We start from the raw sequence: 22,871 nt of genomic DNA on the forward strand, positions 1-22,871 counted from the left end.
GAGAGAATTATATTAAGTGAAACGAGTCAGGCACAGAAAGAGAAATACCACAGTTCTCACTTATTGGTGGGAACTAAAAATAAATAAATAAATTCACACACACACACACAAAACCGGGGGCAGGGGGGAAGAAGACATAACACCTACATTTCCTTGAAGTTGATATGACAAGCAAACAGAAAGGACATTGTTGGGTGGGAGGGAGGAGAGGGAGGAGGGAGGGAGGTTTCGGTAATGGGCCACAATAATCAACCATATTGTATATCGACAAAATAAAATTTTTTAAAAAAATTAAAATTAAAAATAAATAAATAAATAAATAAAAATAAAAATAAAAATATCAAAATCATGAAACACAAGGGAAGACTGAGGAATTGTTCTAGATTTAAGGAGACATGGCAACAACTAAAGGAAATGTGTGATCTTAGACTGGATCCTAGACAGAGGAAAGAGGGGAGAATAGCTAGAAAGGACATCATTAAGACAATTGTCAAAAGTTGAATATGAGGGCTGGCCCGTGGCTCACTTGAGAGAGTGTGGTGCTGATGAAACCAAGGCCAGGGGTTTGGATCCCTATGTAGGGATGGCCAGTTGTTTCACTTGGGAGAGCGTGGTGCTGACAACACCAAGTCAAGGGTTAAGATCCCCTTACTGGTCATCTTAAAAAAAAAAAAAAGTTGAACATGGATTTTTGATCAAATAATGTTGCATCACTGTTAATATTCCTGATTTTATGACATAAACACTGAAATATTTAGGAGTAAAATAAGCAGAGCATGAAATGTTCTAAAATTCATATTTTAGAATTTGATGATGGTTGTACATATTTGTGAGTATACTAGAAACTCTACATGAGTTGAAATGAGTTCTATATTTTAAATGGGTGAATCATGTGTTATGTAAATTATCTCAATAAAGTTGTTTCTTAAAGAATATAAGAGTTTACCATAAATGACTAAGCATACTTAAAGAGAACAAAACAGAATTTCTAGATATAGCTGTTTAGACACAGTTGAAGAGGGTATTAATGAACTGGAACAGGAATCTAAATAAGTTACCCAAATTACAGCATAAAGAGATAAGGAGCTGGAAGAAGTAAAAGAGATTTAAGAGATACAGAAAACAGAATGAGAAAGTCTAAAATACATCTAATCAGAGTCCTAGGAGAGACAATAAAAAGAAAAGGAAAGCAGTATGCCAAAAGATAACGGCTCCAATATTCCTTCATGAAAAAACAAAACAAAACACTCTAACTAGGAACAGAGGAAAACTTCTTTAACCTAATAAAGGGCAAGTTCTAAGATAGAGCCTCTACGCATGCTACTTAAAGTGTGGACCTGGACTAGCAGCATGGGCATCATCGGGTAGCTTATCAGAAATGCAGAATCTCAAATGCAGAAGCTCCACCACAGACCTGCTGCATCAGAATCTTCATTCTAACAACACCCCCAGTGCTTTGTGTGCACAGTACAGGGTGAGAATTGCTGCTCTATGGGACCTTCAGAATTCTGTTACAAACCACTTCACTCAAGTCTCTTTGAATGGGCTGCAGCTCCTCACAGCTACCAAATCACTAAAGATGTCAGCTTAATCTGAAATGGAAAGAATAAACTCAATTGGGGAAAGAGCTTTCTAATTATGACACAAAATCCAGAGGCTAAGAAAGAAAAGATTAATAAACTCGTGCTTTGGTCTGAATATTGGTGTCTCCCCAAAATTCATATGTTGAAACCTAACCCCCATGGTGATGGTATTAAGAAGTGGGGCCTATGAGAGGTGATTAGGTCATGAGGGCTCCTCCCTTACGGATGGGATTAGTGCCTTTATAAAAAAGGCCTGAGGGAGCTTGTTGGCCCTTTGCCATTCTGCCATGTGAGGACACAATCAGTAGTTGCCATCTTTGAAACAGAGAGCAACTCCTCACCAGATACCTAATCTGTTGGCATCTTGATCTTGGACTTCCCAGCCTTCAGAACTGTGAGCAGTACATTTTTGTTGTTTGTAAATTACCCATCTAAGGTGTTGTTATGGCATCCTGAATGGACTAAGACAACTTGATTTCATTAAAATCAACAAAATAACTATTAAAAAAACCATAAGTAAAATCAAAAGGCAAATGACAAACAGGGGAAAATAGTTGCAACTCATATCATAAAGAGCTAATTTCCCTAATATATAAAGATTTCCTATAAATAAGTTAAAAAAAAAAAAACAGAAAAACAGTCAAGAATATGAATAGTTTACAGGAAAAAAATTAAAATGGCTCTTAAACATATGAAAAGAGCGTCAACTTCACCCATGATAAAAGAAATGCAAATTAAAACTACACTGAGAGACCATTTCTCACCTTTCAGATTGGGGGGAAAATGGGGGGGGGATAATATATCTTGGGGCAAGGCTGTGGTGAACAGGCATCCCATATGCTGCTGTGGGGTGCAGATGGGTTCAGCTCTAGGCAGGCAATGTGGTACCAGCCATCAAAAATACAAATATCCTTCTGATAAAGAAACTTACTTTTACAAAATTATGCTTCACATATATTCATAGGTGTGAATTCACATCTGTATAAGGTTAGTTATCATAGCTATATTTGTATTCTTTAAAAGTGGAAGCACAAATTCTGCAAGTGGGAGAGAAAATAAAATTCTTTTTTTTTTTTGTCTTTTTTGTGACCGGTAAGGGGATCGCAACCCTTGGCTTGGTGCCGTCTGCACCGCGCTCAGCCAGTGAGCGCACCGGCCATCCCTATATAGGATCCGATCGGCCCTAAAATTCTTTTTTTTAAAAAGAAAGAAATGGAACCTCTCTAAATGTTCATCAATAAGAGATGGGTTAAATAAATTTTGGTACATCCTTAGGAATGGAATACTACTATGCAGCTGTAGAAAAGAACACAGAAGCACTGACAGGTTGACATGGAATGATTTATAGGATGTATTGCTAAGTGGAAAAAGATGCAAAACAATGTGCAGAGGAACACTAAAAACAAGTGATGGAGTTCCCTGTCAGAGGGATTTGCTCGGAACTAGATGGATGGGGGTCAGGGTGTGTATTTTCATGCTTTTTTATATTTGAAACACCTGAATATATCACCTATTGAAAATGTAAATAAATATCTAACCTGATTTTTAAATTTTAAAAATATGTTCAAAAGAATAAGCTCACTTAGGCAGTTACCCCATGTGTATCTGCCACCTGCTGTACAAGCACTGCCTCTGGGCACAGAGGGGTGCATAGCACACAGAGCCCCTCTGTGTTCTGGCTCTAGGCTGGGCATTGGCAGAGTGGAGATACTCTGCTCCAGCCCAACCTGCTCATGGAGGAGAGTCCCAGGCCCAACCTGTGGCTAACACCATGTCTAGCTCTGCCTCGGCTGCATGTGGTACTCTGTCTGCTGCCACCTGTGCAAGGCAGCCCCTGTTGAAGAGGTCCTCCTTGACAGGCCGTCGCCTCAGGGGATCCCTGGACCTTGCCCTTGGCTGTGAACCACACATGGGCTGGCTTAGCACTTAACAGCCATATGCAGGCCAGGCCATGGTCTGTGGCCCCTGTAGGGCCAGCCCAGTTCAGTGTGGAGTTGGCAGAAAACACCCAATGACTGTGGGTGACTCTGGATCTCCCTGGGCTGGCACCATTCCTCCCCTGCCCCTCTAAAGTAAGAAATGTGATCCTGGGTTTCCTAGTAATGAGGTCCCTGAGGCCCCCACCTTCCTGGAGACATGAACCTCCTGAGTTACCTTCTGTTCTGTCTTGACTTTGGCATTGTAGAAGGAGATGGAGTCAGGGCCCTCGGGCAGCACGCTCTGCTGTAGCTGGCTGAACCTGTCCTGGTCATCTTCTCCCTGAGAGAGGCCCAGCCCATCACAGTTGCTTCAGATTGGCATTGTCAGCATCCACCCTGGCAAGGTCTGTGGTAGGTATCAAGGCAGTCCCTCACAAGGTCTCTAAACCTCCACCCAGGGCATCTCACAATCTTCCTGCACCCAAGTCTGTCAGCATCTGCACAGACACCCTGTAACTGCCATCTGGACAGAATGGGCCAGGCCAGAAGGGTCAGTAGGAAGAGTGGTGTTTTCTGCATCCCCATTCCTCTATAAATGAGGAGAGACTTGTACTTGCCCCCCGCCTGGGCCAACCTTGGGAGAGGCTGGGAGCACCCTATACACAGCAGTATTTGTGGAAAGAAAAGAGGACAAGGGGCACTGCCTACTGCACTGTGCTCAACCATTGCCATGCCTGACCTTGGGTGGCTCACCAAAGACACAATCCTGTTGACAGGTACCATGCCTGGCCGGATGCTGCCTCCTGGCTTCAGTGCCATCTGCGTGTCCTCAGGGATGACAAAAGACTCATTGTACCAGATGTCAAATTCTGCAAGAAGGTGGGGAGACAGCACCGTGAAGCATGAGGGAGCCACTGAGGATGAAGGTAAAAGCTGTGCGTGCCCGTCTATCTTGTACCTGTTGCAGGCTCACCCCCCTGTGCAATTCCTGCTCCAGGGTCTTACCCAATCCCCATCTCCATTTCCAGCCCTCACAGTCCTGGAAACCACACATCTAAAACCCCAGCCCAGCCTCTGCCTCTGCTGGGGAGAAGCTCTGAGGGCGCTTCAGAACTCAGGCTGTGGCCCTATCTGAGTCTCCCTGCACGTCAGGTGGCCAGCCAACCTTCCCAACTGGCGCACCCATGAGCAGGCGATGGCGACATTGATCCACCAGGCGCTGGCAGTACTGGATCTCAGCCCTGAGGTCACGCAGATCCTGGTACTCGCTGCGGTACTGCTTCTTGAGATCTTTGAGCTTCAAGATCAGCAGGAATTCCTCCTCATCAATGATCATCAGCCCCTTGTTCTCATACTCGCCTGCAGGGTGACAGAGGAGGTCATGGAATGAGGAGGCATCCACCTGGGGTGGGGGGAAGAAGACATTCCAGAAAGAGGGCACAGTGCTGGCAAAGCATGAATACAGGAGACCAGAGGCAGGGCTGGGGAGGTTGGCAAAGCATAAGAAGGCCAGGTTGCCAGGGCATGTCTCACAGGGAGAGGGAGTCAGATCAGTGGGGCCACAATGGCATTTTAGGACAAACAGGAGGGGTCGGTAGAGGAGAGGATAGAGATGGCCCATGCTCCATGCTTATCTTGACCTTAAACCTCATCAGGCACAGATATTTAGTAAGCACCCTTATTATACAAATGTATATATTTTTTTGTAAATCATATACATGAACTGCCATCACTGGCTAGTACCACAAGGCACTTGAGCAAGATTCCTTTTTTTTTTTTTTAAAAAAGATGTAATCACGTAATAACTTCGTATAGCATACATTATACGAAGTTATACGAACTTCCTACCTATTAACAAAAGAATGTATAATGTTAAGCATTTTTATTTTTTATTTTTATTTTTTATTTTTATTTATTTATTTTTAAAAGATGACCGGTAAGGGGATCTTAACCCTTGACTTGGTGTTGTCAGCACCACGCTCACCCAGTGAGCTAACCGGCCATCCCTATATGGGATCCGAACCCGGGGCCTTGGTGTTATCAGCACCGCACTCTCCCGATTGAGCCACGGGCTGGCCCAAGATTCCTTATTAATAGTAGATGTAAATCCACATTTCAAATTCCTTTACTGATTTCAACATTCACCAGCTACCTTCTTGTTAGAGATGATTAGACATCTGTATTAGCTGTCAGAGGATTGCAGGGGTGGGGGCGTGTTCAATTATGCTATTAGCCAGTCTCTTTGCATGGACTTTTTTTTTTTTTTTAAAGATGACCGGTAAGAGGATCTTAACCCTTGACTTGGTGTTGTCAGCACCATGCTCTCCCAAGTGAGCTAACTGGCCATCCCTATATAGGGATCTGAACCCGTGGCCTAGGTGTTATCGGCACCACACTCTCCCAAGTGAGCCACAGGCCGGCCCCTGCATGGACCTTTTAAGGCCTGTCAATTTGGTGAGAGTTGTTATGAGAAAATAATATGGTGTGCTAAGCCGCTTACTTTCCACTGCCTACAGCACCTGAAAGCTTAGCAAAGGCATCGTATCAGCCCCTCTCCCCTCCACCCCAGGTGTGGGGCAAGTGAGTTCTACATGTGACCTGAGGTGTGTGGCTGGGGTACATCAGGCAGCCCCCAGGTGGTGAAGGAAAGTGTTAGCATTTCCCCTGATGTTTACTGGGGGAAAAGTAGGATGTGTTAAGTGTCACTGACACCATTAATGGAGAGGCAAGTGTCCTGATCCTGGCATCTGGAGGCGGGGCTCCAGAGTCACCTTTACCAGGTCCCTCACCTTCAATGCAGAGTGATATGCTGTGGTTCTGTGGGCTGTGACACATCCTTGCTGTGGTTATTGTGATAAGCACAAATCCTTTACCGTATTCTGTTGAGATGGGGAGTGACTGTGAACATCTTTTGTACTACCCAGAGGACCTCTGATTATATCTGAGAAAAAACTTAAACGAGTTGAACTTAAAGATGATTTTGCATTTTTCTTTTACCAAAGACTGATATTCCAAATACGCTGACCATTCTGGGCCAATAAGTGGCTGTCAATCATGAGGTACCTAGCATGTATTTTTATTTTTTTTAATTTTTATTTTTTCCCTTTTTGTCTTTTTTTGTGACCGGTAACGGGATCGCAACCCTTGGTGTCGCGCCCGTACCGCGACCGGCAACGGGATCGCAACCCTCGATGTTGCACCCGCACTGCGCTCAACCAGTGAGCGGACCGGTCTCTATAAGGGATCCGAACCCTCGGCAGGAGCGCCGCCACACTCCCAAGCGCCGCACTCTACCGAGTGTACCACCAGGCCGGCCCATAGCTAGCATGTATTTTTAAAAATGAATTTACTTGATTGATCTATTTCCTCAAAATAAAAGTATTTTAATAACCAGCAGGAAAATAACTGCTATTATGGGGAAAGAGAAAAAAAAATTTTTAATACTGATAGATAAAATTTTAAATATTTTTAAAATATGATTTATGCCTTCATCTCATCCTTTGAAAACACCCATTTCAGGTATATTTAGGAGTAAACGGTGTGACAGCATAGCATGCACGTATTTTATTTTAAATACGTAAATATGCAATAAGGAGTTGTATGTTCAAAGAAGGCGTGGGCAAAGGAGACAAAGGTGTGTTTGCTGGTCCTGTAAGACCTTCAACGTGTCCCCTTCCTGGAAGTTCTGGGTAGGAGCATGTCTGGAGCCACCATCACTGGCCTTCTCCAATTTACCAGGCCTTGGAGGGCTTTGCCCTCTGGAGTGGTGTTTCATGGTTGTTCTGCAAGGTATGAGCAAAATGGCCCCAAGAATCTGGAAATAAAGTTGCCCTCTGAGAAGTAAATGAAGTAAATTGTACTGCCTGTGAGTGAGATGATCCACCTGACCTGGAGGAATAAACCAAGTGATATGTAGACATCACTCGTGAAAGCTGGCCTGCAACAGGGTCATTATTTAGCAAGTGCTATGGATTGATTGAACTGTATGCCCCAAAGTCCATATATTAGAAACTTAATTCCCACTGTAATTGTTGAGGGTGGGAAATCCTATTATAGTAATTGAAAGGTGAGGCCTTGAAAGGTGGTGAGATTATAGGACCATGCCATAGTGAATGGATTAATAATGGTGGTCATGGGGCGTGGTTCTAAGGGCTTCAAAGGAAAGCAAATGCAAATGAGTCTTTCTCTCTCTGCTTTGCCATTTTCTGCCATGTGAGACCCCTGCATTGCTGTAAAGCCACCACCAAAGAAGGCCCTCACCAGATGTGTTCCCTGGGCTTTGGACTTCCCAGATTCTGAAACTGTAAGCAATAAATTTTGTTTTCTTACAAATTACCCAGTTCTATGTATTTTGTTATAAGCAACAGAACTGGATTAATACAGCAAGGCAAAGCCCAGTAACCTGTGGTGTGCCCTATCTGGAAAAGGCAATGAGACCGAGCCAAGAATGAGTCACTGTGTGCCCTCTGAACCACCTGTCGCAGAGTTGGGATGGTGGGTTCTGGGTCCTGCTCCATATTTCCTGAGTCAGAACCACTGGCTGGAGGCCTGGGAATCTGCAGTTGACCAGCCTGCTGAGATGAGTCCTCTGCATGCTCAAGCGTGATGGTTCGTGGCCCACAGTGCAGGTGTAGGCAGTGCGTCAAGGCACCAGGTCAGGGTAACCAAGTGAGCACCCTCCCTATGCAGGGATTCCTGCTCTTCGAGCCTGAGAACCCCCATGTCACTTGCCCTAGGAGAGGACACTCTTCCAGGCCAGCATGGGTGTCAGGGGTTCAGCATGGGAATGGTCTTACTGATAGTGAGTCCCTTAGCCCTCTGGTATCCACATTCTTCTTTCCCTCCTTGGTTTATCATGGTCCCTACCAGCACCCCCACCCCAGTCTGACCACCCTGGGCAGTGAGGAGACCACACCAGGACCCAGGGACTTTGCAGGGGTCACCAGCTGCCCATCTCCTGGGGATACTTCTGCAGGACCAAGGGCCTGTTTCTCTGTGGACAGCAGCACATATCAAGGGGAAGGCTTGATACCTAGGTCTGAGATAATGCAATAAGGGGGGCCCACAGGCAAAAGCTGGCTGACAGGAAGGGACTCTGTGGCCCCCAGGAGGGCTGACCAGAGCCAAGTGATATGACCTAGGGGTAAAGGCTGCATGCCAGTGCCCCCTGCTGGGTCCCTCCCATCTAGGTCCTCTAGTGCCCAAAGCTGCCCCACTTAGACACTGAGAGCCCACAGCCCCCTAGCCCTCTTCCTGTCACATTTACCTTGCTTCTCCCGTAGTGACTTCTGGAAATTTAGTGCCTCCTTGGTCACGTCAATCTCCCGCTTGATAGTATTGATGCGCTGTGTGGTCTCACTAGCCCTTTTCCTCCGTTCATTCAAGATGGATTTGTTTTCTTTGAAGATGCGATTTATCTCACTACCTCGCTCATTCTTGAACTCCTGAAAGGCGATGGGCTTGGAGGGCGGGGTGCTGGGCCTGGAGGTAGAACAGGAGGCCAAGGAAGGGAGAGAAGTGGGGCGGTTGCCTTGGAGCCACCAGACACTTCATCTTTCCTCCCTGGGGCTTCTGTGGGAAGGAGGCAGAAGTCCTAGGCATCACCTACCCCATACAGAAGCTCAACTTTGTGGGAATCATTCCCTCTTCTCTTACTCAGCACACAAGGGCACATGGGAAAAGTATTGGAAACAAAAAACCAAACAAAAACCACTCACTACCTACTAGCAACCATACTTTGGTATATTTCCTTCAAAATTTCTTTGATGTATTTTAATGGTTGAGGCCATGCAGAATATATATTTTACATCTCACTTTTTTTGCAGAAGCACTCTTTCATGCTATTAAAAAGTCTTTGAAAACCCCAGTTAATGAGGTGAAAGATGAAGTACTGGGGCAGGGGGAAATGGATTGATGTCAGCAACTTACTTGGAGATGCACCAAAAAATAAAACAGAGGGATAGAAGGACAGATACATAATGAACAAGTATAGTAACATGTTAAATACAAAACCAACAAGGTGCACTGTACAATTCTTTCAACTTCTCTGCATATTTGGAAATGTTCGCAGGCTGGGGAATAAATTCATCATACAACCGAAGTGCACAGATAATATTTCACTTAGTGCCTTTTCTCTGATGTAGGCTATTGGAGGTCTTAAAAATCTTTTTTTGCTTTTTAAATTAATGATTCAATGAACATCTTTTTGCATATATCTTGTCCATATCTCTATTTCCTTAGGACAGATTACTGAAAACTCAGTTACTTACTCACCAGGGTAGGGAGTGGGCAGCTGGAGGAAAGAGAAGGAGTTACACTCTTCCACACTTTCAGCACATTGTACCTTTTAAGTGCGTTACTTATGTAAAAGATACATAATTTTAATTATTTAAATAATTGCTATTTGGAGGGTCTATAATGATTCCATGTTTAATTGTTTATCTTGGGTGACTCCTGAAGTTGGATCATTTTGCATGTGTATACACTATGGTGTTTCTTTTTTTTGGATGATGCTCCTAGTCTTTGCCCATGATCTCCTATTTTATTTCCATTTTATTTCTCTTCTATCTGCAGGCATTCTTTACATGTTGAGGATCACACTCTGGTTTTTAGTTGATCTGGTGCAGGAATTAATGTTAGATGGTTACCTGGGTGGGCGTAATTCCTCTTTTGGGGAGTCTGAGGGAAGTGGCTCAGTGCTGGAAGTTTCTCGGTCCCGCAGAAGCATGTCTTTGACATCCCCATCCTTGGACAATGGGACAAGCTGGGTCTTGGAGGTGGAAAACATGTCCAAGTCCTTGCCACTCACAGGGCTGCTGGCACCTTCCTTTCTTGCTGAGAAGCTGGAAGGAGAAAGCAGGGAAGTCCCAGGGCTCAGTCATGGGCAGTGAGGTATCTCAGACGCCTCAGAGTGACCTTTCTCAGCCCTCACTACTCCAGGTGCCCCACCCCATTCAGCTCCTATGTTGATCATACACCTAGGTCAAAGGAGAAAGAGTATGACCCTAAGTCATGCAGACAGGGAAGAAGAGAAGAGCATTTTTCTCCCTTTTGTCAGAATAAGGAGCCCTCAGCAGCCCCAGCAGGAGACATCTTTGAAAAATAGGGTCAGTCACCAGGGCTTGAAAGTGCATGGGCCTCGGGGATGGGCTGTAGCCTCTCAGGAGCCACCATGGCTGCTGAGGTACTAGTCACACAGGCAACCCTGGGAAGGACTGGTAGAGCCCCTACCCGGGGTGGGTCTTTCTATGGACCAATGGTAAAGCAGGACAGGTCTGCCCTGCTGCTCTGGCCAGTGCACACCCTGCTCTCCCCGCCTATGCGTACACCAGCTCCCAGAAAAGTAGCCACCCTCCCTCTCCAAGCGATGGCGCTCAGTGTGTCTTCCCTCCAAGAGAGGCACATCTGAGCAGGACTGCACTGACAGGAGAATGCCCGCAGCTCCTCCCACAGTGTCCTCCTCCTTTCTTCTTCTTGTAACAAGCGTGGCTCAGGGACCCTGCCTCATCCCATCTGTTACTGCACTGATTACCTAGTGGCAGAACAGAGAGGGCTAGGGTGTGACTGCTCTTCCCAAAGAGGCAGGAGAAGGCCAAAAGCATCGGCATCCCCTGCTACCTGACTCTTGTCCTGCATGTGACAGTTTCCTACAATCAACTTGGGCCCATGTGCAGGGACTGCATTCACTCACTCATCTTTACAACAAACCCAATGACTTTATGCTATTACTATTATTCCTATTTTAGGGATGTGGAAACAGAGGCAGAGAGAGGTGCTCATGCCTCATGCAAGGTGAGCCCTCGGGTGTAAGAAGCACAGAGTAGGGAGGTGAGCCCGGATGTCAACTCCAGAGCCTGTGCTCTTGTCCATGGTTACACTGCACCTCCTGGAGAGGCTGGGCTCATTAAGTACGCCTAAACATTCTTCCCACCTTGCACGTACAAATGAGTCTTGACTGGAGGGTGAATTGGGGTTTTAAGTGACTTGAGTGCCAGTCAGTGGAAGAACCCTGGAGAGCCAGGGTCGGGAGAAGGGAGAGAGACACCACATGAAGTACCAGAGGCCATAGGCTCTGGAGTGCCAGCTGGCTTTTCACTGCGACTCTACTACTCATCAGTGGTGTGACCTTGGGAAGTGACTTCCCCTCCCCGAGCCTCGGTTTTCTTATCAGTAAAATGAAGACATTAACTCCCACTCACAGGACTGCTGTGAGGATGAAAGGTATATTATGGCTGGTTACAAACTGGCCCCAGCCTGGGCCCCACAAATTAGCTAGTATCAATGGCAGCTACATCTGTTGTGACCACCCAGTAGCCGAGACACCAGGGAGAAGCGGGGAAGGAGGAACCGCTTGTGTCCTCCCTTTCACCCACCAAGGAGGAATAGGTATTGAGCAGGCAGAGCAGTGAGGTCACTCACCTGAGCTGCTCTTTGAATGTCTTCTTGGACTTGGATTTCCTCCCAGGTTTGGTAGAAAAAGGGGCAAGCCCGAGTCCGAAGCCTTGTCCGTCAGGCTCACCCACTAGGTGGCCATCAGCATCCATGAGCTTTGCCTAGACAGAGAGGCCAGCAGAAGGGTCATAAGCTAGATTAAGGGTTTGGGCCCCCTGGGAACCCAAGTGTATATGGCCCAAGGCTCAGAGTGGGCATGTTCACCCCATATACCAAGATTTGGTTGCTGATGCCAGCTAAAAGCTATCCCCAATAGAGCTGTCCCTGACCACTCTACCAAATGTCCACTTTCCACATCAACCCCCCTTACCAGACTGGCACCTCATTCCATACCCTGATGATCTTAAGGCCTGTTTCCAACCTAACTCCAAGAATTTGTCTTGTTTATTACCAGCTACATCTCCAGTTTATTGAAATTCTTTTCAATTCAAAAGTGGATTACTCTTGTACAGGTCACCCCATGCTCATCCTGGTGTTACCTTTATTTGTTGCAATCCTAGCTTTGGTTTAATGCATGACGCGGGCTGCCTCTACAAAGGTCTCCAGATGGAAAATCTGGGGTCAGTGCTGTTGGCAAGAGGCAACTGTGCTTACCTTCTGAACAGCAGAAATGGCTGCAAAGTCATTCTTGTCTATGAGTGTGTACTTCATGCGCAAAGCAGACTCTACTTCCTGTTCCTGTTGGCTTGGGAGACAGAGGGAGAAAAATGCCTTGACACTGGGGCCATGCTGAACCCGCTGGGGCAAGAACCAAGTACTAGATAAGAAATCATTTGGGGGCCCGCCCAGCGGCGCACTGTAGCGCGGCGGCGCTCCCTCCGAGGGTTCGGATCCCACATACAGACCGGTTCCCGCTCACTGGCTGAGCGAGGGGCGGGCACAGCACCGAGGGTTGCGATCCCGTTGCCGGTCCCAGTCCGGTACGGGCGCGACACTGAGGGTTGCGGTCCATTGCCGGACACAAAAAAAGACAAAAAAAAAAAGGAAAAAAAAAAAAGAAAAGAAATCATTTGGGTGAGGCACCTTGTGATGGAGCCACGCCCTCATCATGAACCAGACTAGGAAAAAGAACTCACCCCACCCCCTCCAATGCACACACCCATTATCCACCCCAAAACATGCAGGGGCCACCCTTATGTGCGTGGTTTGTCTGCTCCAAGATGACATTTAACAAGAACTGTAAGACTGATTTGTGACATGCTCAAACAGGCCAGTCAGAATCATGTGAACAGCTTTTGTGACATCGCCCATCATGAGCCACTCAGGCTATGGGTATGTCTATACCCAAATAAACCACAAACGCCTCCTGGGGTGGGATGGTGGGGTGGGGAACATGATGCCCTGCTCTGGGCACACTCAATGCTGGCACTCCATAAAGACCTCCTGCCCATTTAATGAACTCAATAAACATTCACCAGGGACCTGGGCACACCCTGAGGACTCTGATCTATCCAGTTCCTCACACATGAGAGATAAGAGGGTGCTCTTGGAGGCAAGTGCCCAGACCATGGGAAATGAAAATGTCAGCCTGATGTAGGAGTGAGGTAGAGTGTGGGAGCGTCCCTCACCTCAGAACTACCCGGAACTGGTTGAATACCTCCTGGATCTGTCTGAGGTTTATTATCTGATGGGAAGAGAACAAGGCAGAGGTTAGACTACAGTCACCAGGGGACTAAGCTGTGTCTATGTTAGAATGTTAGTGGAGAAAACAGGACTCCTTGGTTGACCCCTGGATCAACTGTCTTGCGAAGAGAACATGCACAAACAGCCTCTCAGCAAAGTGGCAGTCAAGCCCTCCTCAAGAGCAGAGAAACACCTGATTAGTAGCTTTAAAAGTAAGTATTTACTGAAGCTATAAAAACCACCTTTTCTATAGGTGGAGATCTCTATAAGACAAAAATGACTCTACACCATGAAAATACTTTCTAAGAAACAAATTTTAATAAAATTTATTTCTTTGGCTCTCTACTGCTTCCAAAAGATTTAGCCTGCAGTCTTCAGATGGAGCCTATCTAAGAATGATTCTGTGTGGACACAGACACAAACACTCTTGTGGCTGGAGGAAGGTCATTGGTCTCCTTTGTGGCCCCAAAGCCCACAAGCCCTCAAAGGGTTAGCCTGAAACTGCCCCTACTGGGAAGACCAGAAGAGCCCATCCCTCGGTTGTCCCAGGTCTGCCTCTCGCAGCTGCCCACAGTAACAGCCAGGGGGCCTGCCCATGTGGCTCCCTGACACAGGGTTTGATGGCCTGCACTGTAAAAACAGGATGAGTCTTTTCCCCTGAGGGCCCTTATGTGGCTGCTGTTTCCCCTTCCTTGGTCCACTCCAACATGGGATCTGGGGTCTGCCTTGTAGACAACCAGCATGACCACCATCCTTTATCAGCTTCATTCCATAGGGGAGTGCCAAGCTCCTGAGGCACCAGATCAGTTAATCCCAGCAGGGTTTCCCTCCCCACTGTACAGGTGAGGCCACTGAAGTACACCAGGTTGAGCATTTTGCCGAGGTCACTCAGTGAGGAGGCAGCTGAGCTGGGATCTAATGCTGGGCAGCCTAGCTCCAGGGCCTGTGTTTGTGCCCCTGAGATGAACCACCTCCTATACACAAGTGTGTTCAAGACCACTGGCCACTGGCCACTCTGTGCAGCCCCACAGTCTTGTGACTCTAAACATGGAAGCTGAGGCTAGGGTGGGCTGAGGGCCTCTGCCACCAGGGCTCTAGCACCACCTTTCACCCACCGTACCCACTCAGTGTGAGGTTCTGGGGCCAGCGTAGCATGGGTGTGCCCAAGACAGGGAGGCCCAGGCCAGCTGAGGCAGTGGTCTCACAGAGGAAATCCTTACATCGATTTCATCCAGTGTTCCCTCCAGGTACCTCCGCACTTGGGAGTTGATCTCAGCAATCTGGATTTCATCCATGGGGTCGTAAGTCACGAAGGTTCGGTTGGCCTTGAAGGAGAATGAAGAACGTGTAGATAAGCAACAAGGAACCTGAGTCCAAGCAGGAGCAGCAGGGACCATCTGAGAGCCAGGTAGGGAAGATGGACACAGGCTCTGGCTGCCCAAGTGGACTCTGTTCCTTCACCAGCTGGTCCTGGTGGAGAGGGCCTGGCACACAAGCCAGGTGCTTGGGTCAGGGCATGACAACAGGGTGAGGGAGAGAAGGAAGGCCACTGGACATGGGGCCTGCTACTCCAGACAAGAAAGGTGTGCTTGCTGAGTGCCAGCAGATGCTGTAGAATGAAGACCATGGGGTGGAGGGTGGGAAGCAGAGGGGCACTGCCTCTGCTTTGACCATGAACCCAGGCAGGCCACTTGAAGACTCCGCCCCTACCCTTGCCCTCATGGCCCCCTGCTGCTGCCCCTGTCCCACCACCACGCCTGCCCCACCTCCCTTGACCTTGACCTATCATGCTGTCTCCTCCTGGCCCCAGTATCTCAAGTCTCCCCCTGCCCCAGCATCTCCCCCATCCTCCACTGCCTCTAGCCTCTTACCAGGCTGTCATGGATGGCCAGCTCCTGCTTGAGCAGTGCCAGTTCCTTCTCCAGGTTCTTGACCATTCGCTGCCAGGGAAACATAATTGGGGGGGATGACAACAGGAAAGGTTGTCAGAGAAGCTACCCTGCCTCTTCCACATCAAACGCATGATTCCTCATTCTGTGCCCAGACATGTAGCCATTCCTGATAATCCCTGGGGTGTGCTTTCAGTTTCTGGGTAATTCCCTCCCTGCTGGTGATCCTTCCCCAACTGGGGTGATTTTAGGGTCTGAGAGTGCCTCAGCAGTCCCCTGCCCTTTACCTCTTCCAGCAGAGGAGACTTTAAGCAGAGTGAGCACAGGCCACAGGGCTACCTCAAACCACAACTCCCAGGAGCTCCAGGCTCTTTCCAGTATACCAAGACAACGGCCCTTTCAGTGCAGCCTACGGGGCTCCAGGATGCTTTCTATACACAGCCATAACCTTGTCCTTTCCGAACACTGCATGAACATATCACCATTCCCCAGTGATAATCGTGTATTTCACCTTTAATTTTTTGCTTCTCCAAACAATGTTGCAAGAACATCTTTGTACTTATATTTCCCTATAGATTTCTGTAGGATAACACAGTGAACTATGAGGTTCTATGTGATCTGTCCCCATTACCTCTTTTCTACTGCTCTCCCCTGGCTCACTCCACTCCCAACAAACTGGTACACTCCCACCTCTGCATTGCCTGTCCCCTCTGCCTGGGGATGTTCTTCTCCCAGGTATTTCTATGACTCACTCCCTCACCTTCTTAAAAATGTATGTTCAAAAGCTTCTAAATTAGGTGCACCACAATCACCCTGTTTAAAATTGCAATCCCTTCCCCTTCCCCGCACCACTCATTTAAAACATCTCTAATTGTTTTTCATAGCATGTACTGCCTTAGCATACTCTAGACTAGTGCTGTCTAATAGAACTTTCTGCAGTGATGGAAACGTTCCATATCTGTGCGGTACAATATGATAGCTATGAGCCACATACAGCTATTGAACACTTGCAATGTACCTAGTGGGACCAAGGGATTGAATTTTAATTTTAATTAATTTAAATAGCCACACGTGAGTAGCAGTTACTGTGCTGGACAGTGAAGCTCTAAAACTTACCTATTTATTGTGTTTGTTATTAGGTATCACCCCTACCCCCAGCAGACTGTAAGCTTAGACAGAGATTTGTGTTTCTATTCCTACAGTCATGTATCCTAAGGGCTTCAGAAAGTGCCTGGCACATAGTAAGCACTCCATAGATTTTAGGTGAGTGGATAAATGATACATTTTGAGAAGCAGAATTGCTAAGTATTTTATATTTGATAGATACTGAGTGTCTTCCATAAAAGAGGCATAAGGGACTTCATGCTGAGAATTCTCACTGACAACAACAGGGCTTCCTTTAATTGTCATAAAAGGGCAACTGGAGGGAACCCCTGACCACCTGGATCCCAGGACTGGTAACCAAAGCTGTGACTATTCTACAGCCCCACTGGCCCTCTCCCAAACCAAAGGCCTGATGCACTCTAGCCCTCATCCAACTAGGTCACATTAGCAAGGGGTAACAGGCCCCTGGCATCCTGGTGGCTCTGAGCCAATTTAGGCACAAAGCCTGGGACTCAAAGTACGTGACTAGGGTCAAATCCTGCCTCTTCCCCTCTGGAAAGCCCCAAGAAGGTCTCCTTCAGGTGTGGACTTCCTGTGGGGTCAAGGAGAGAGGCTTGGTGGCCAGCCCACCAATCTCCATCCCCACCTCCTCCTAGCTCTAGAAAATGCATCATGTCCCAGCTAGGGAAAATCTGGCTGAGCTGTCAGATGCATCCAGCTGGATGACTATGTTCAGTGTGGCACAGGGGAGCCAGGCTTAGACATCTGGACCGATCAGGAGGTGCTGTGGGGAAACAAAACATCTGCTCTCATAGGGCACCAGCCTCCAAAACACACCCTAAGAGCATGGGAGCTGCTTCTGCTAATGCCTGGCAGTCTCAGTGGCCTCCAACTTGCTTTATTCTACTGCCTGGAGAGCAGCTGCCTGGAAACACCAGGATGGAGCACAGAACAGGGTCTGGCAGCAACTCCTTTATAAAAATCGGGGGCATTTTTTGGATGGAAGAAATGCCTTGGAAACAGCACAGACTCATGTAAGTTCCTTGATGGTCAGGTGTTTTCATCATAAATGTAATAAGGATAATTCAGATAAATCAGAGGGTTCTGCTTAAGTTCTGCACTAGGCTTTGGGGCAGCTCTCAGCTTAGGCAGTTTCCCAATTTTTCCTTTTAGGTGGCTGGCCAGTAGGGGGATCCAAACCCTTCACCTTGATACTACCAACACTGTACTCTAACCAACTGAGCTAATGGGCCAGCCCCTAGTTTCCTGATTTTGATTCCATTGCAGCCTGCAGGTCTATTTTCTCTTGGCAGAGTGAGATACACCAAGTCTCTCTCTGCTGTCTGTTTATGCCTGAAGCTCACAGTCCTTTAGAATCACCTCATAGAATCAGACTGAGTGGGAGGGTCACCAAAGGTCATCAGTCCAACATCCTTGTTCACAGATGAGGATCCTGAGGCTCAGAGCATCTGAGCAACTTACCAGAGAGAGCTGGTGGCAGAGGTGGATTGGGGACCCAGTCTCTCACTTACAGCCAGCCCCACCAGCCAAAGAAATTCAGCAGGAGCTATTCCACCTCCTTGAAAACAGCATCAATGCTGAAGATGGTGCTGAAATGACCTGGGAATACTGGCTACAGTCTAGGAAATGCAGCAATCAAAATATTTTTCCATGTCTCTCAAGAATGCATGTTTATAAAGAAAAATACTTATCAGAAAGATTATAAACGCATGCATATTGGATGTCACAGAGACACAGTTGTCCAGAACCAACAATGCAGATTTCAGAACAGAAATTATATCAAAGAGCATGAAAGACCTTGGTGTCAGATGCACCATCCACCTAGCCAGGTTCACAGGTGGTAATGTGATAATTCTGAGATAAGAGAACACCAAATAAGAAAAAAAGAAGAAAAGCTGCAAGACTGCAAAAAAGCATAGAAAATAATGCCATAAAACCTGGGCAAACCACCTCAAAATCTGACTTCAACAGCATGGCTTCGGTTCATTTTGGTTTTTTTTAAGAAGTAAAACATTTCAAACAAATAGCCCCTATGCACCCCACTCCAAGTTCACTCCCCTGCCATCCAGAGGGAACCTCTGGACTCAGTTTGGTCTTTTCACTCCCATGTTCCTTCTTTTACTGCACACACATATATCCATTAATGATGATTAGCACTGCCTTGCATGTTTTTATACTTGTTATAAATAACAGAAGCTGTCATTTGGTCCACTTCAATCCTCCAGTCTTTTTCTCACTTGAGATTTATCCATGCTGGTAGCTGTAGCTCTGGCTCTCTTACTCCATAATTCACTTAGCTACTCTCCTGTTCAAGGATATTGATAGGTCTCCAATTTTTCACTATTACAATATGCACTATCAGCACCATTCTTTTGTATGTCTCTTTACGTGCATATGTGAGAATGTCTCTAGTCTCTACACCTGGAAGCTGCACCACTGCTCTGTAGAAGTGAGAACAGTGCTAGCAAACGTGCTGACCATTTCCTCCAAGACAGCATTGCACTCCAAGGTTTCTACACATTATCTTATTTTTCACAAGATCTCTTTGAGAGTGGATTCTGTTATTTCTCCAATTTACAAATGAAGAAACTGAGCCTAGAAAGGCTAAGAATTTTAGGGCTAGCTGATTAGCTCAGTTGGAAGTGTGGTGCTGATAACACCAAGGTCAAGGGTTTGGATCTCTGTACCAGCCAGCCACAAGAAAAAAATAAAGAAAGGGTAAATATTTTGCTGAGGTTATACAGCTAATGAAGGAAAAAGCAGGTTGCTGGACCCAGGGCAGCCCAAACCAGGTGCCAAGGCTTTAACTAGTATGTCAGTGGTTCTCAAAGTGTGGCCCCAGAGCAGCAGCAGCAGCAGTAGCACCTGGGAACTTATCAGAAATGTAAATCCTCAGGCCGCACTCCGGACCAAATCAAGAACTCTGGGAATGGACCCAGTGACCTGTGGTTCAACAAGCTGGCCAGGGATTCTGATGCCTGTTCAAGTTTGAGGACCACTGCTCTGAGGTCCACTCCCTTCCCAACCTCCAAACCATGGATTAGTTCCACAGCGCCACAAGGACTGTTGTTTTCCTTCAGGATTTAGAACCTGGAAAGTTTAACTGGTTTGAAATGAGCTTAGGGTGTGCATATGCTCTGGTCTCCATAAACTACGATTACATAAGCATCTTAAAGGAAAACCAAATTATCAGTAAATGCGTTTTTACTTTATTAGATGTTGCCAAAATGTTCCCTAAAGTGGTTGTATCAGTTACACTCTGACCAGAAATGAATATGCATTCCTGTTTCTCTACATTCTCATCATTTTGTGTTGTCAGAAAAATTCTAATTTTTGCTAGTTTGAGGGTGGAGTTCCACTGAGGTTTTAATTTGCATTTCCCTGGTTAATGACAATGCTCTGCATTCCCTCCGATTGGTCAGCTCTGCTTGCTAGGAGGGGTCACTCAATGAGGAAAGAGATTCTGTAGTGACATAGCCAGGTGATTCTCAGAGATTTTCCATGTTGCTTTAGCTCTGAAAGTTAGCTCTAAGGACATCTCATGTAGAAGCCCAGAGTACCCAGAGTTCCAGGAGACCCACACATGAACTGGATGGTGGCCTGACCTAGCCCTTTCACCTCTGTGGCAGCCCTAAAGCATCTCCAGGGACTCTGAAGACTTTGGCCTATCCCAGAGGGGAAAGGGACTGACCCAGGGCTGCATGGGTATCTTTAGTTGAGGTAGGAAGGGAAGCCAGGCTTGTGGGACCCAAGTAGCAAATCCATATACCTTCCCACAGTGGGGCACCTGCCCACAAGCCCCTTAGTACCTCAGCGTCATACTTTTCATTGACGGCAGGCTCAGTGGTGACCAGCTTCATCCTGCTGGCAAACCGCAGTGAAGACAGCTGAAAAAACAGACCAGGCAGATGACAGATGGCTCCCCACTAAAATGAGACCCCAGGAGACCAGCCTTCTCAGAGACCCTGCCTGCCCTCTCCTGGCTCTTCAGGCTTCCTTGCCAACCTATGTTGATTCACTTCCCCAAAAGGACACTGGTCAAAAGGGCTCTTGGCAGTGAGGTCCCCCAGTGGGGTAGGGAGTGGAGCAGGGAGAGCAGGACATTGACAGAGGGCACATATTGCAGGCTGGTCCTCATTTTGTACACTATGAGGATACATGCCGGTCTATTTCTTCACCCAAACCTAACCCTCTTCTACCTCTAGGCCTTTGCTCAAGTGAACCTCCCCCCCCACCACTGAGAGTGCCCTTTCCTCTCCTGGTACCGTCTGCCTTCTCCCCTTCCCCATCTCCAAGGCCCAGCTGAAAACCAGCTTCTTCTTTGAAGCGCTCCTGGCTCTCCTTCACATGAAAGGTCTCTGACCCCTGCCCTCCTTCACACGCTTCTCAGGGTCGAGACGGGCAATATCCAACAGAAATATAATGCAAACCACAAATGCAAGCCATATATGTAATTTTAACTTCCCTCGTAGCCATATCAGAATAGGTAAAAAGGAGCAGGTGAAAGTAATTCTTGTATATTTTAAACTTTAACCCAATATATCCAAAATATTATGACTTCAACGTGTAATCAGCATTTTAGAATTATTGAGATATTTTACATTTTTTTTTTCTGTACTAGGTCTTTGATGTGTATTTTACTCTGACATGTATTTTACTCTTTTACTATATGTCAGTTTGGACTGGCCACACTTGAGTGCTCAGCAGCTACAGGTGGTCCGTGACTGCCATAGAAGAAAGTGCAGGTCTAGGCCCTGAGCAATGTGCTCACACTGTACCCTGCTCAGACTCCCTGAGCCATTGCCAGGAAGGCAGATGCTCTGGCCCACTGTGGGGTGGGCTCAGTGGTCTGAGTGGGAATGAGTGGTTCTGCCACCTCAGGGGTGGGAGGGAAGTGATCTCCAGCCACAGATGCTCAGAGACACTGCTCTGAGGCGTGACCACTCTAGAGTGATGAAGCCTGGACTCAGCCTACCAGCCTCAGCCAAAAGTGTCCTCCCCACCATCCATGAGCAGTCTCTGCAGAATTTGGACTAAAAGGTTTCACTGTTGGGCCGGCCCGTGGCTCACTTGGTAGAGTGCGGTGCTAATAACACCAAGGCCCCGGGTTCGGATCCCACATAGGGATGGCCGGTTCGCTCACTGGCTGAGCGTGGTGCTGACAACACCAAGTTAAGGGTTAAGATCCCCTTACCGGTCATCTTTTAAAAAAAAAAAAAAAAAAGGTTTCACTGTTTCCACAGAGAGTGTGCCCCTATGGCCTTGTCCTCTATATATACTTCCCTCAGGGTCCCCACTGCTACCAAACCACAAGGCCATGTCAGGACAGGACTGCTCTCTCAGCCTCCCTTCAGCAAGGTTTATGGCTATCTCATGCAACCCTGCATCAGATATCTGGGGTCTGAGCCTCCCAGACTGTCAACAGAAGGCCCTCAGCTTGCTCAGCTCTTCATTCTGTGAGATGATGGGGAAGTGAACTGATGCCAAATGAGGGTAGAGCCAACCCTTCCACAGTTCCTGCTATGGGTCAGGCTCCATTCTAGGCACTTTATGTGTGTTAATTCACTTAATACTCACAACTCCCTATAAAGTAGGAGAACCATCAGCCCCATTTTACAGATGAGTACATGAAAACACTGAGAGGTCAAGCAACCCAGCTGAGGCCACAGAGCGGGTCAGTGGTAGCACAGGAATTCAGTGCAGGCACTCTGGCTTCTGAGTCTGTGCTCTTAACTGCTGGGAAGAGGAGGATCCACAGGAAACCCCTTCTAGTGCCCTGGGTGTGGACTGGGGTAGTGCCTGGGATGGGCCAGAGCAATGGTTTGCCAGGTGATGGGGGAGAGGTAAGGGCATCCTGACAGAGGGACAGTGTGCCCCAAGTGTGAGGGAGGAGAGATCCAGGTCAGTATCTTGGGGGGACTGAGACAAACAATGAGAGGGTGCTCCACGAAGAGACCCCATGGGTGCCAGCAGTGGAACTGAGAAGACCTCGAATGTCTGGAGAATCACGATTTCTCCCATGGGGACAGTGCATGGTAAATGTTGAACTTGAATGAAGGGAGGCAACGGAATGCACTATTTAGCCTTTGCTACCTGATGGCAAAGCCAAAAATTCAACTCAACAGAGTTCTAAAACTTGTGTGCATACTGGTTGGCTTCTATGTCTTTGGCAAATCACTAGTGAGTAGAGATTATTTGCAAAACAGGTAAAAGGAGACCACTGGGAGAGATGAATCCCTGTTTAGAAGCATGTTCCAAAACAGACTGTGGGGTCTCCTGGG

The 22,871-nt window shown here is 47.1% G+C and overlaps 1 protein-coding gene across 4 annotated transcripts in view; it reads right to left on the reverse strand.

The window, feature by feature from the left end:
- The window catches only part of KIF9 (kinesin family member 9), a 59,186-nt gene that overhangs the window by 8,269 nt on the left and 28,046 nt on the right, over positions 1–22,871 (reverse strand). For 3 of the 4 annotated variants that reach the window (XM_008572135.1, XM_008572134.1, XM_008572133.1), the window contains 11 exons: positions 20,400–20,477; positions 15,448–15,516; positions 14,797–14,901; positions 13,522–13,577; positions 12,548–12,638; positions 11,921–12,054; positions 10,150–10,344; positions 8,769–8,983; positions 4,685–4,861; positions 4,256–4,371; positions 3,738–3,842 (listed from right to left, as the gene is read on the reverse strand). In XM_008572135.1, the coding sequence (XP_008570357.1) occupies positions 3,738–3,842; positions 4,256–4,371; positions 4,685–4,861; positions 8,769–8,983; positions 10,150–10,344; positions 11,921–12,054; positions 12,548–12,638; positions 13,522–13,577; positions 14,797–14,901; positions 15,448–15,516; positions 20,400–20,477 (1,341 nt within the window). The remainder of the gene's footprint in view (positions 1–3,737; positions 3,843–4,255; positions 4,372–4,684; positions 4,862–8,768; positions 8,984–10,149; positions 10,345–11,920; positions 12,055–12,547; positions 12,639–13,521; positions 13,578–14,796; positions 14,902–15,447; positions 15,517–20,399; positions 20,478–22,871) is intronic. The other variant, XM_008572136.1, reaches the window with a different exon arrangement.

Source organism: Galeopterus variegatus, unplaced genomic scaffold, assembly GCF_000696425.1.
Source record: "Galeopterus variegatus unplaced genomic scaffold, G_variegatus-3.0.2 Scaffold757, whole genome shotgun sequence".
Lineage (NCBI taxonomy): Eukaryota > Metazoa > Chordata > Mammalia > Dermoptera > Cynocephalidae > Galeopterus > Galeopterus variegatus.